The 15,057-nt window shown below is 46.4% G+C and overlaps 1 protein-coding gene across 6 annotated transcripts in view; it reads right to left on the reverse strand.

The window, feature by feature from the left end:
* Positions 1–15,057, reverse strand: part of AKAP9 (A-kinase anchoring protein 9) — a 254,911-nt gene that overhangs the window by 27,436 nt on the left and 212,418 nt on the right. For 4 of the 6 annotated variants that reach the window (XM_088443863.1, XM_088443859.1, XM_088443861.1 and 1 more), the window contains 4 exons: positions 14,700–14,888; positions 11,725–11,869; positions 9,202–9,424; positions 1,411–1,561 (listed from right to left, as the gene is read on the reverse strand). In XM_088443863.1, coding sequence (XP_088299989.1) covers positions 1,411–1,561; positions 9,202–9,424; positions 11,725–11,869; positions 14,700–14,888 — 708 coding nt within the window. The remainder of the gene's footprint in view (positions 1–1,410; positions 1,562–9,201; positions 9,425–11,724; positions 11,870–14,699; positions 14,889–15,057) is intronic. The other 2 variants (XM_088443864.1, XM_088443860.1) reach the window with 1 other exon arrangement.

Consider the following 15,057-nt stretch of genomic DNA (forward strand, 5'->3'; position numbering starts at 1 on the left):
AGAAGTTACCCATAGCAACCAAATCAGCTTCTACCTATCATTTAAAAAAAATGTACTTAATAAATGCTTCTCCTCTAGGTGGTGTGATACATCTCCCCCTATGTGTGAGCAGAGGGATTGCATATTGTATACCCGGCATTCTGTAACTGGCTAATCTCTCTGATCTTCCCTCCAGTGCTTCTGTGATGACACTGTTGCTTTCACAACCTATGACGACCCATTTTTTGATACATTTTGTGGTCCAGCACTTTGTAATCTAGACATAGGACATTCTTTAATATGCCACCATCATAGTAAAGGTGTTTACTAGCACTGCAGCCCAAACCCTCCTAAAAAAAATAACAAAAACCCCCCCAAAATTATATCCCAGGATTGCCAAACAATAATCACAGGAAACCGGTGATAATTACATTAATCCATGATATAGAAAAGCCTAAACAGCACGCAGACAGCAGTGCTGCCAGTATTACACGTAGGCCCGTATTCAATTTGAGGCGAAAAGTCCAGATCCGCGATACTTTTTCGCCTGTTTTGCTTTTACCCCGTATTCAATTTGAAAGTCAATGCAATGTACTAGGCGAAAAAGTTTCGCCTATGAATAGCAGGCGGAAGAGAGTGCATAATTGGGGTTTTGGGGTGCAACGTTGCGGGAACCCCCGTGCAGCCTTCAGACAGTCCCCCAAAGGTAAACTGTGTAAAAAAAAAACAACACTTAAGGACACCCCAAAAAATTACTTTGAAAAAGGGGGCATAAAATAAAAAATATGTTGGGGTACAAGTTAAAAACTAGCGAACTTGACTCTGGGGGGGCTCCCCAAGTATGCCCCAGGTGTTTTTGGATAGCAGGTGCTTGCGGCAGGTGGATTTTTCACGATTTTTCAACTTCACTTTAGCAACTTTTAAATATGCTGACCCCCATTTTCAAGTACCCCAAATTTGCTGGAATAAGTTATTTCCTGGAAAAAATAATCCTGAATACTATTCTGCACCACGTATAGAAAAACGCTATTTAGCAGCTATTGAGCCCGTTTAAAAACAACAAATACCTTCAGCAAGCCAAATCGGGGGGTACCATAGGGAACCCCCATGTCAGAGCATCTTTTGGGGGGTGTCAGGCTGATTTCTCCAAATCCGACAGTACTTTCCGCCTGTTCAAGTTTCGCCGGGTCCCGTTTTCGCGTACTTTCACATTGAATATGGGGTAAAGCGGGCACGCGCGCGAAACTTTCCGCCTACAAAACAGGCGAAGTAGACGAAAAGTCCGGGCTGCGAAAAAGTATCGCGGCTCAGCTCAAATTGAATACGACTCGTAGTTGTAAGCAAAGTGGAAACTTAGAACCAGACATTAATTCATACAGAAGGGTGAGCTGGCGACTGTATGGGCAGAACCCTCACACCCCGACGTCTCACCTCCAGCTCCTCTTTGTGCTGCTGCTCATTACGTTCCCTCTTTGTCTTCTCCTTCTCCAGAGACCACTGGAACTCTCTGCTCTTCTTCTGTTCGTTTGCTAAGGCATCACTAATGCTGTCCAGTTCCTCTCTTCTCTTCTTGGCTTCCATCCTGATATAAAACAAGAATATAGGAAGTTACACTACCATTCTGTGTGTTTTAGAGAAAACAAATACTACAGATGTGTCCTCGTACACCCAGTGACTATACCCAATACTGCGCGAGACGCCCGGCGCGACTGAGCTGCTTGGGGAGGTCCAGCGCACTGTATTTTTCATTAAATTTTGTACCTTATTCGCACCGCAGACGCATCGCTGACAGTGTACTAGAGACCCTGGGATGTGGCTGTTACCGCACAGAAATTAGTTTTAAACACGTATAAAAAGTTGCATCTGTAGCACAATGGAACTTACAAGAGAAAAAGCTACGGCCGCTGCATCGCAGCGCTTTGTACACAGATTCAGACTAATTTGCGCAAAGACGTATAAATGTCACGCAACAAACTGATCAGTGCAGTCTAGCAAAGTAGTTCTGTTGCTCACAGTTGTTTTTATTTAAACAAATAGTTGCCGGGACCTTGTACGCAAAAACAGGATTTTGGTACTTACCGATAAATCCCTTTCTCCGATTCCACAGGGGACACTGGAGTTCAAGACAGTGGGGTATAGACGGTGGTAGAGCAGAGCCTGGCACTTTAAATAATTTAGAAGTGTGACTGGCTCCTCCCCCTCTATGCCCCATCAGCCCCAGTTTAAGAACTGAGCCCGAGAGGAGACGGAGGACAACAGGAAAAAAAAAAAATGAGGAAAAGGAGAAGACCACAGAACGGAACAAGACCGACTGAAGTAGAACAGAGGAACCCACTGCAGGGAACCCTGCAGTCACACAACTATAGAAACCAAACAAAACGGCAGGTACGCAGCGCTGGGCGGGCGTCCAGTGTCCCCTGTGGAATCGGAGAAAGGGATTTATCGGTAAGTACCAAAATCCTGTTTTCTCCTTCATCCACTAGGGGACACTGGAGTTCAAGACAGTGGGGACGTCCCAAAGCCAACCTCCCGGGTGGGAGCGCGGAGAACTTGCTGATCCCTTGGCCAAACCGAAACAGGGACCGCCAAGAACCTGAGGCCCAGCGGAAGCTGAGGAACAAGTGTCGTAGCACAGGAGACAAACACTACTCCTCACTAAACAGTCACAGAAAATTCCACAACTTACAGTGCAAGTCAAAAGGAACAGAACAGCTGTTGAGAGAACAAACACAGGTGGGAAACGTCAGAATCTGTAATCTCAGCTGAAATAGACCAAACCGGACTGTTGGTGGCAGAGAGCCCCAACAAGAATCTATAGGAGAAGGGCAGTAAACGAGCACAAACTCGAGAACCTTACTAGAGTCTAAACAGGCAGCTGCAGCAGCCGCAGACAGCAGAATCCCAGCACTGCTGGACATAATCGTATATATAAAAGTATAACAATACCAAACTACAGATAGAGCTGATCCTGTCCACAGACTCCCAACAAGAGTATGCAGGGAGGCAAAAGACAAGACTGAACAGTCGCCCCGAACCATCCTTGAGGTCCAACTACAACAAAGTTGTTAACCAGTGGAAGGGCTAGACCATAGAAGTCTCCAACGAGTGGAGATCCCACTGGGCGTGAGACCGAGGCGAAAGAGAGAGAGAGAGGATTGAGACTACAATACCTTTCAGAGGGTCAGACGGAAGTACAACCCATTTTGAAAACAGGGATAAAACAGGAGCTGAAATGCTGCCGTTAAAAGGAAATAACAGACAACTTCCAACATGATGTAAGTGTGTAGTCAGTACCAACTGCTGGCCCGAACACAGTATGAAAACAACCAGGAATCTAACAGTAAAACAGCACGAATGCAACAGCCACCCAGGGAGAGCTATCAATATAGGGAAGCATCCCATACAACAAGGCCAGAGCACTAGGACAACCATGTGAGTGTGATAAAAATATCAACAGATACTGAACAGGAACCCAACCAGGTCCCCTGCGCGGATCACACTTATGTAAAGATGTGCAATAGCCTATAGGTGTGCTTCGGTCCAGAACCTTAACAGGTTCTAGTAGAATAGTGTCGCCAATCCAGTGTTGTAATTATGCACCACCCACACTCCAGGAAAACTCTAAAGTGTAGAGCCAACTGATTAAAAGAGCGGATGGCTGCTAGGACAGCAGCTAGGGTGCGTAAGGGAGAATAAAGCTATGTATGTCAGGTTGCATGAATTAGGAGCATCATCTGAGGCATTAGTAAGCTCTTACCTTTGAGCGACCAGAATCCCTCTGGGCGCTATGTAGAATGTCACTGACCTTTACCATCACACAGCAACCCACCACATTAGGTATAGAGAGTAGCTTCAGTGGGCTAAGACCAATTGCTCTACAGCACAGACTTCAGTCTGGAGATGTGCAGTAGAAAACACTGTGGAAACTAGCAAAATTTTAGTCGAGACAAGAAGGTCGTAGAACAGGACTCTATACCTGAGCCTGTTCCATTAGAGACGTGTATCTGTATAGCCGTGTTAGATTATACATACAACCCCAAAAACGGTCTGCTAGTTTAAGTATCCTTGCATAAATATTTCTATTGGTGAAGTGCGTCTTATGCCCACCAGTCTAATATAACTCAGGTCTGACCCTGCCTATATCGGCAAGTGGCCCTAGGCCTTCCAGATATGAATTGTACCTAAGGGCACTTTAGACCCATTTTATTGAGATATGCTACAATAATATGTAGTACCGGAATAGATACTGAGAAGAGTACCTGTACTTAGACATAGAACGAGTTGGTTATCCCAAGTAAAGAAGGGAGATATCAATAGTGATAACCCCAGTAGTTTAAACAAAACACAGGTTTTTGTTTCCCAATTATTAGGAAATATTCATACAAGAAATGGGCGTCTTACAAGTTTACTACCCAGTGCATCACTGTAATGATAATAGGTCCCCCGAAACGGGGTGCCGTATAACTGGCAGGAATGGAACTAGAACTCCAGGAGGGTGGAAGTACATAACTTTATATACATGTGACATGTCTAGGATCCATACTAGAAGCAATGCCTTAGAGAATTGTGACTATCACCATGTAAGCTGCAGCACATGACTAGTTTATAGAGCCACCCTATAATATTAATATGTAGGGATATAGCCTACAGCTTCTGGTAATCCCAGGCGGCTTCCCTTGTGTGGATTATAGGTAAACCTAATGATTGTGGAAGTATAGGCATTCTACCCATATACACAAATATATATATGTATATGCACACACAACCCAATCCCCAGGGAGAGATAGTGTAAAGCGTAGTCATTATACAAACTACCGCATCAGGAGAGTCCAGCCTCCAAACGCAGCCTCCTTCTATCAATATGCTAGGTATTAGACATAAATTGATAAGAACAGATCCTACCGCTGCTCCTACGGTAAGGAAAGAAGCGATATCCACAAATGGATACGCTTACCTACATACAAATTTAGTAGGTGACGTAACATTTTAAAATTAGAACATGAGCAATAATTGAAGCCATGGAAGGAATTGAGCCCAAGGACAAAATCACTCCAGCATGTGTGTTATACAGCAGGGCTAGTATAAAACACAATATACATACATAGACTGCTCATGTGCCGCAGGTGGCCGTCATTCTGCTACGGCGTAGGGGCAGGATATTTTAGCAGTGTGCTGTCCCAGACTGGTTTCGATCCTGGGACCCTTCTGTTACTGGCGTACTCGCCTTTTCAGATGAGCCATCTTAACACCAGATGAACCCATTTTTTGAAGTGAGAATCAACAGGAAGACCCCAGCGCTGTGAGGCAGCAACGCCAACAACCACACCAGCTGCGCGTCACTAACCTCTTCCTGTATGTGCTGCCAAAGGGAACACATGATATAAAAAGATGCACCTATGCATACCTTCTAAGGTAAGCACAGAAAACTGGGGAGAAAGGTTTTAAGACCAGCCTAAAATGGTATCCACAAATGCATGGGAAGCCAATGTGAGGCATAAGCCTGGGGATGGGACGCAAAAATGTGCTAACCTTGGGTGAAGGGTATGCTATGACCATAAGTTCTGGCAGCAGCACCATAACAGTGGAGCTAATACACCATGAGGCTATGATACATAACAGGCCCTTAGATTAATCTAGGCGCCCTATGTTACAGAACGAAGGGGAGCCTGACTGGGTAAACCAAGCGGCGCTGCAATTGGCAGGACTGCATTTGTGCACCGGTCCTGGAAGAATGTCAGCACATCGCTTCTAGCCGTGATGCATAGGCTGAACAACTGGCCCCTTTCAGAACCGCTTAACACGGTGTCATAGTGGAAAAGCGGGATAGGGCTAGTCTACCGCTAGCGACCAGCTATCCACTGTAGCTAGTACTAAACTCCTGTCATACAAGGACAGGCAACCCTTGCTGAAGCACTCGCAGTGTGGTAGGCGTAAGGGACGCGCGCTAAAGCACTTCCCTGCTGCAGGTAGTGCCTGAGCTATACTGCTTGTGTGCAGCAATAACTACTGTCCTTAAAAGGGAAGCAGGGAACGCTGTTTGATCATGAATACCACGCTGTGTGTGCGCAAACTGCTACACTTCTCAGCATAGCGCTGCTAGCCACCTTAATCGTATAAGCGGAGTAGTTGAAGGTCCGGTCAGTGCCGGGAATATGGGGAGCCATCAAGGCTCCTGACGCAACACTGCGCATAAACCAACGTTTCTCCTGCAAGACAGGAGAGGGACTAACTCACGGGAGCACTGAAGTTGTGCTGCTGTGGTAGCAGCGTGACGTCATACAGCGCTGCATTGTATAACGTAAGGCTATTAGCTCTATGCTATGCAGTAGCTAACAGGGAAGCCTGCTCAGCCCAGCCAGGAGCTGCGGGACGCGGCACCTCCTCCTGATATTTAGATGAGGAGAGAAGCTGATAGCTAAGGCAGTGCTGCCAGCACAGGGAGAACATACAAACTCCACACAGAAATGGCAGCGGCAGGATCCGAGCCTTGCGCTGGTACTATTAGCCTGTTACTATAGACTAGGGATAACAGGGAAGCCTGCTCTGAGGAGAGCTGCTAAATAGCCAAGGCAGTGCTTGTGCTTCCTCCCTTGCGGCGTACATGCTATGCTGGTACCTGTAGTTCTTCTACTGTGGATGCTTCCATGTGCTGCAAAACAAGCTGTAGCATAGGGACACCTTGCTGTGTGTAATCTCTCCCTGATGGGACACACTTGTGCCTGCCTACCTCCTAAGCTGGAGATACCCTAGCCCGCCTGTCATAGTGCACACAGCCCAGTTGGAGTGCACTTAACCGGAGAGTAAATCCAGAAGCCTTGCATAGCGGGTGCACAGGGTGGGAGGGTGAGCGGTGCAACGGGGACCTAAACGCTGCCATCGCGCCACTCCCTATAATCAGAGACCCGGACACTGACCACTGTAAGCCGTGGTGGGTCTCTCTTAATAAACTCCTTGTCCAGGACTGGCCGGCTGCACAGAACAGGCAGCCTGATAGAGGAAATGGTAGGCGTCCGCATGCGGCAGGCGTTCAGCGCGCCTACCCCAGCGCTACACATGTACCTTCTGTAGCGAGGTCTTAATATGGCAGGAGGGAGAGCCCGACTACAAATGGCGCCGCTAGATAAGCAGGACGCGCCATTCTGGTAATAAGCTCCACCCCCGCTAGCCAGGACCGCGATGTCCTGTCAGCGTTACATTAGTAACTGGCCGACTATGGATAAGCCCTAGACCCTCACACTGCCTGCTGAGAGCAGCGGCGGGTGCTGGAAGGAGCCATTAAGTCGCGACAGCCCTGCAGCGCGTTCTTCGGGCCCACTTAGCACCTTCTGTTACACGATAAGGGACTCGGATGCGTGCGGGGGGGATGGTCGGGTCTCCTAACAGTGACATTATGTCACTGAGCCCAGCTATGCATCCACTGCTCCTGCTATCAGGAGCAGTGGTTATACTTACAACTGCTGCGGCCGGGATGCTGGGCTGAGGGGGCGGCGAGGAACCCGGACACATGCCGGTGTCAGCAGTGGCGGGTCCTCGCAGAGTCCGATGACTCCAGGTGTGTGCCCCCTCCTCTAGGTCACCGGACACAGGCTGCAGTAGCCGTGTGGTGCCTTTCCCGGCGGCTCCCACGTAGCAGGCAGACTGCCACAGTAAGCAGCCTGCCTGTCCTCAATGCTTGGTGTGCCCCCTCCTTAATAAAAACTAAAACTAAATAAGAAAGGCTGGAGACAGCCTGATGTGCGACCGGCTCTCTCGGGCACATTCTAAAAACTGGGGCTGATGGGGCATAGAGGGGGAGGAGCCAGTCACACTTCTAAATTATTTAAAGTGCCAGGCTCTGCTCTACCACCGTCTATACCCCACTGTCTTGAACTCCAGTGTCCCCTAGTGGATGAAGGAGAAAAGGGGCTATTTGCCGCGACAGCGCCACAGTGTATGAGGACACATCTGTTTATAAGATGCTGAGGCCGGCCAGAACGAGGCCCGAGTACGGCCAGAGTGGGCCTTCAGGGCGACCAGAAATCGGAAGAGGGCACATTCTAGGGGATGGGTGGACAAAGACGAAGGAGAAGGGGAAAGCAGGGATTGGAAGCTTAGGAGGAGAGATTCAGTGCTCAAGCACACATTTAAAAACTGGAAGATTGGAAGCAAGTCTGACTGTGTGGAAGGCAACCCAGAGGCTGGGGGAGAAATACTAAAGGCGAGAGTAGAGTAGGACGTGGTCACTGAGGAGGTGAGGCTGCAGTCATGGGCAGGAGGGAATGTGAGAGGAGACTGCGCTGAAGATGTAGGGAGACAACGCTGGTTGAGGGCTTTGTAGGAGAAGTTTTAATTTGATTCTGTAGGAAATAGGGAAGCAATAGACTGACTGGCAGAGGATGGTGGCAGCAGAGGTCAGCAAGAAGCTAAACAGCCTGCACTACACAGGGATACAGGATGCACTACACAGGGATACAGGATGCACTACACAGGGACACAACTACAGAGAAACCATCCACACTAAGTACAATGTGCTGCAATGCTGAAGGTTGTCCTGCAGGGGGCCCCCCATCCATCACAACATATGGGTCCTTATACCAAGGTTTGGTTATTTTTGTCCCTGCACATACGTTCGGATTGTATTCATACAGGGTCGCAGTTGTGATTGCAGATGCACGCACTGAGAAATACATAAAAAATTTATCTGGAATCCCCGGACGTTGGCTAATCAGGCGCACGATGGCGATCTGTCTGATGGGTGTGTTATGGGCGTGTCGCTGGAATGTTTGCGTACACCGATGCTTACGTCGCTCGCATAGGAGGCCATAGTCCGCTGGATAATCTACACCTGCCATAGGGCTGGTGCAAGTTTGATTGTGCGACCGATGGGGGAGTCTAAGGTGGCACCACACGGCATGTCAGCGTCTATGGGCACCGAAGGTGGGCGGTCTCAGAGAACGGCACTGTATCGGCATTTGCATAAAGTCGCAGAAGTGCGACCGGCACAAGAACCAGATACGGGCACCGCTGTGTCCAGCTCAGAATCAGGCCTGGTGTCTAGTGTCTCACATCCTCCGACTTTGTACTAATAGCCAATAGCCATCCCTGTAGTATAATATACACAACTCCCACTACTCAACTCCTATGCACAAGATAACCCTAAAGGGTATCAGTGTCTTTAAGGTATATATGATGCATTTAGCAAGTAGGTCAGCACAGAGTATAGAAGAGGGTTTCAGACATCACCTGACAGAGTCTAGTTCTTTAAAGTGTTTGTGCTGAAGCTTGACAGCAGATTCCAGTTCCATCTTGGTTAGTGCAAGTTCATTCTTTACTTCGGCGGATAAGAGCCTCTCGGAGCCCAGCTGTTCCTGCAGCTCGGCGGATTTTGCGTTCATGCTGTTGAGCTGTAAATTAATTTCTTGCAAGTGTGAGGGCTGATCCTGCTGAACATACTGTGCGCCCCCTGCTGGAAGAATTGTACATAATAAGTAACACTGCAGTGATCACATGTAGAATGTATATGTTGCACATTTGGATAGAATATTCATATTTGTCAGATCACCGTACTGTATTTCAGACTTCAGGGCGAAGGCAACACTACCCTGCATTACATAATTAAAATGGAAGACTAAGGGCCTGATTCAGCTTGGATCGCAGTTGCAAACATCAACTCGGCTGAGCAATTTTCATCCTGTACGCATGCAGCATAGCGCACGCATGCTATGGTACTCACAAGCCAGCGAAAACGCAGGAATGACTGACAGCTAACAAACATTTGGGGGAAAGTGCCTTACCGTTTGGATGCCGTTTAATGGGTGTCCATAATTTAGCCAGTGCGATCACCTCTGCAGCACACAAGCTCTCTGCATGTGCAGAATTAGAGATAGGTCAGACTAGCCGCAAGTGGTCGATGGTGAACGACATTCCCGATGTGTACGCTGGTCTGCGTGTGCGTTCGCAGAAGAGAAGGCAGCAGTGAGCGTCTCTATATACGGATAAGGTTGTGGCTGCATTTGCATATATTAGCAGCTGCGTTCCGTCAGGATTCGCAGATAGAATTGCGATCCAAGCTGCATCAGGCTTGAAGTGTGTTAAATAATCCCACACCGCAGCAACGTGTCACAGGATCATTTTGAAGAGGTTGCCCACATTTGTACAACCCACCATCTTTTATGATTATTATTATCCTATATATATATATATATATATATATATATATATATATATATATATATATATATATATATATATATGGCACCATAAGTGTTCCGCAGCGCCTTACATAGTACATAAGCAAATAAGTGAACAAGAAACCAGTGACTTACAGTACAATACAGTGCAAGACAAGGACATGCATTAGCGAACTTAACACTCAAAAAAGCAACAGGGCGTAAGTAACCAAGTGTTAGGTGCCCCAGTGGGGAGTAGATGAAAGTATAAGTAAGGAGAAGCACATGAGGGTAGAGGGCCCTGCTCGTGAGAGCTTACTGTACATTCTAAAGGAAAGAGGCAAATAAACAGGTGTGACACAGATGGGGTAGACTGGGAGGAAGGAGGATGTAGCCGGGGGTTAGGATGAGAGCTGGAAGGCTTTCATGGAGTAGTGGGTCTTGAGAGCCTGTCTGAAGGTTTGTAAAGAGGTGGAGAATCTGACCTTACAATAATCCCCATCCATGTAGTACTCTGGCGTGTGTCTTTCTCACTGTGCCAATCGCAATGACCTGCTCACAGCTGCTGGGCCCATGTGTTTTACATGAGGAGGTGCAGACAACTGCCCACTGCTACCAGTCCTATAAACTCAATACAGCACCTAAATGTATGACCGTTCTCTGCTACAAGCACCAAACAGAACATGTCTTAAGGATTACCCAGTTAAATAAACCAATTCACCTATGCACAGTTTAAAGAAAACTCCACCTTAGATACGTTCTACTGCCTTAGATACAGAAGATAAACTCACGCCTGCGCACTGGATACAATTATGCCTACAAAGGGGATGTAGTTATGATACCTATGTACGGGATGTCGGCTGATGAAATCCAGACGCCAGTTCAGATGACGCCGCCGAAATTTTGACAAATGACATCCCAAGCGTAAGTATAGGGGGCCAGTTTAGGTGTTAGCCTCCAGGGAGAGGGTTAGGTTTAGGCACCATAGGGGGGGTATTTTGACAGCTGGCATCCCCAACTGCCGGTATTTCATGCCCAACCCCTACAAAGCAGATTTGTTGTAACTAAAGCTGGGTACACTCTTGAAAGATATACCTGCAGCCTTTGCAGCATGTGTACGGGTGGTCGCACGCAGTGCAGATATATCTGCCATTGGCTGTGCTGACGTGATATGTGAACGACACTGTACTCACTGACCGACGCACACACGATATATCAGCCGTTCAATTGAAAAGCAGACATGTCAGCCAGTGTGTGCCCAGCATAACAACAACAGAAATAAAAGGGATTTGCACAAACACAATCCTATGAATGTAACCTTTGTCTTGAGACAACTCTTCCTGCAGTGAAAAATATCTATTTTATAAAAGCAATATTTCATACACTTGGTGTTTTAAGGGATGTAGGGAGGACCCAACGCAGACGGGAGCCAACCCCACCTGAAGCACCACAAGCCATCTATAAATCATTATCTATAGGGCTGGGAAAATCACACACACACCCGGTATAATAGATAATGCCCCGTCACTTACTCATGTTTACATTTTATTTTTCCATAAGAAAACCCAAATGAAAAAATAAATACATAAAAAGATACCTTCAATGTTTGCATGAGATAGAGGACTGATTTCGGGATCACTCTGAAGATTTGTCAGCCGGGCTCGGAGATCTTGAATTTCAAGTAACATACTCCGCCGGTCGGCATTCTGTATGCAGTCCATGGCGTTAATCTGCTCCATCCCCTAGAAGGAAAGGCACAAATAGGTAACTATACACCGACCAGAAATGACGAACACGAATGTATTGCATGGTAAAGTATTATTGGTACATAAATATACTTAATAATAAATCTGGGTACACACTGTACAATGTTTACTTAATGGAAAGATATTTCCTTGCGAGGAAACCCTCAGGTCTTCACGTGTACACATAAAAAAAGTTTCTTCCGATCTTACTATTTATCGGTCATAGTGGGATGCGGTGAAGATACCGGAGAACAGGATCCCGAATGTCAATATACCGACGCCCATCAGAATGCAGTTGCCACCATCCCGAAGAGATCAGGATACCAACATCGGCATCCCGACCGCCGGTGCTGCTATCTTAATGACACCCGATAATGACAGGGGCGCCCCTGTCGTTTACCACCCAACCCCCACATTAATACGCAGGTGAGAAGCGGTATCAGAGCACATATCGTGCACCACGGCTTAGTACATAGGGCCTGACCTAGAGACGGACGCTAATGCGATCACAACTGTGTTTTCGTACACAACGCAGCTACGAAAATATGCTAATGTTTGCATAGACTACCCGAGCATAAATACTCCCAACTGCTGCCTTCTCACCTGCGCGCGATGATGAATACTCGCATAAATATCGGTAAACTTGACGCACATCGAGTGGCCATCTTGCCCTTACGGCAGGTCTGCCCAGCCGCAGACTCAGCAGCTCTCATGCTGCATAGGCAATTGCAGTGACTAATTTATGCACAGCGTTTAAACGGACAGGCACGCCTGCGTTTTTCTGACCACTCCCCAAACACTGACAACCTGTCAGTCACTGTGCGAAGTATTCCTATGTGCGTCCGTAATCCCAATGTGATCGTAAAGCAAACACAGTGCGAGTTATATGCATGCGCAATGGCAAACAATGGCTCAATCTGCATACGGAATCGCCATTGCGTTTATCTCTAAACCAGGCCCATAGACTACTATGTTCTTCAATGTCTGGAATAAAATTCAGCGTATCTCATCAGCATCCTTGAAGATGCGATGTGACTGATTTAGCTCAGATAAATGTAGATTGTAAGTGCGTACACATTATACAATGCTCATATTATTTCCTGCTGATGACGTGATTAGGAAAGGGTACGTTGTATAGCTAAAATTCCTTGATTCTTTTATCTACAAAAGCCTCTTTGCAAGGGTGGGACAGATTGCTCTCTCTGACTTAACCCTTATCAAACATCTTTCCTTTGTGGCCCTCTCTCAATGAATCCCCAACGTATGGGTATCTGTTTGGGTCTCCTGTGGGGTAACAACCCTAGGTGATCTTCTGGAAGAGGGAATTCTACTACCACTTTCCAGTTTGCAAAGTCGCTATTTTCTTCCACCTACAGTCTTATACCAATACTATCAAATTAATCACTGGTTTAAGAGTATCAATAAACTTTTGTGGTCGGCGGGCGTACTCACAAGAGCTTGATTTGCTGCTTACCCGTCCAGTAGAAGTCGAGGGGATATTTCATATTGGTATATTTTTCGACTACAATTGCAGAAGTGTGTGAAATCCCCTTCTCAGATTCGTTGGGAACTCAACTTGGGCCACTCTATCTCTGATGCTCAGTGGGAATTGGTCTATATTGCGTCCAATGATATGTCTACATGCTTGAATCACTCAAAGATGCATATTAAGCTACTATATAGACTATACACCTTACCCCTGTTCGCCTACATGCTAACTGGCCGACACAGTCAAAGTTTTGTTGGCGAAATTGTGGGGAGGCTGGCCATATTTATCATATTATTTGGACGTGTTCCGTAATTAAAAAATTGTGGGGGGGGGGAGGTATTTTCTCCGATTAATAAAGTGTTCGGCCTTGAGTTATCTCCCTCTCCGGATCTGGCGCCTATTCAATCATATCCTGTAATTTTTCAAGAGTCTCAAAGATACGTGTTAGGCCATATATGTATAGCAGCACTTGGAAACAGCCCCAACCCCCCTCCCCAAGGTTATTTAAAAAAATTCAGTTTAATTTTGAGATAGAGACTGCTTTAGCGCCGTATTCATTCCAGGTTTCTTCCCCACTTGTGAAATGGCGGCCATGGCGTGAGTTTGTTACAGACGGGGAAGGTGCACAATTTCTTCATAAGTCTTGACTATCCGATCCGCTTCAGTTTATTCTAAATGAGGCTACCTCTTCTTCACAACGATAATCTCGTCTAATTTCTTTTTATTTTTCATTTACATTATATATATTATATATGATATTTTGGAATATCTTTTTCCCTTCCTTCCCTTTTTCTTTTCTGTATCCCATATTTGTTTGAAAACTCAATAAAATAGAAGTGTAAAAATAAATAAATATATAATTCCCTGCCGATTGCTGAAGACAGCTATACAGTGTGTACCCAGCTCAGCTCAGGGAGGACAGAGCGGCCTCCCTTGGAGAAGAAAAGCCAATGGGCGGCCACATTAGATGGAATCTAGCCAATCATCCCATGGTGCTGAGCCGCTGAATCACTTCCGGCAACAGTAGCTCCTGTAACGGTAGTCGGCACATGCAACTATGAACCCTGGCTGGTAGTAGTCTACTGTCAACCACCCCCTTAGTACTCTCATCGCACTCTCATTGTAGTTACAGATTGCTTCCATGGCTGGATGTCCATGCAATAGACTTATAACAACTACAGGGCTTTCCAGTGACGTTCCCAAACAGTGACCACAAATGCCATAACAGAGCCAGAGAGGAAACACCGTAACATGATGAAAACAATGTATATTAGTGACAAAGACACCCCAAAAAACACAAAACTTGTTATTACAGAATACGTCCGAGCAGCCAATCACCTGCTCCTGTAGCCTGTGCTGCATCTGATTCAGTAGCGCTGTTGCATTGCAGTTGCCCAGCGATGTCAGTTGCGTATGGAAAGCAGACATCAGTACATCCTGCTCTCTGCCGAAGACTTCCTGTATCGCCCTGAGCAGCTCCCCTCTCCAGTCTGGGGTAGGGTCATGCAAATTTGACCTTGTATGAGCCTGAAATACAGATAAATCACAATCATTAAACTATTAACACACACATACGCACTTATTAATTACAGGAATGCGAATGTAGGCATTTTCTTTTTTTTACTTCAGAAAAGAACTTTGGAAAATGACACAAAAATTGTATACTTTCTTCAACAGTGTCACAATTAATATTGTA

The sequence above is a fragment of the Taudactylus pleione genome, unplaced genomic scaffold (assembly GCF_031769625.1).
Source record: "Taudactylus pleione unplaced genomic scaffold, aTauple2 ptg000335l, whole genome shotgun sequence".
Taxonomy (NCBI): Eukaryota; Metazoa; Chordata; class Amphibia; order Anura; family Myobatrachidae; genus Taudactylus; species Taudactylus pleione.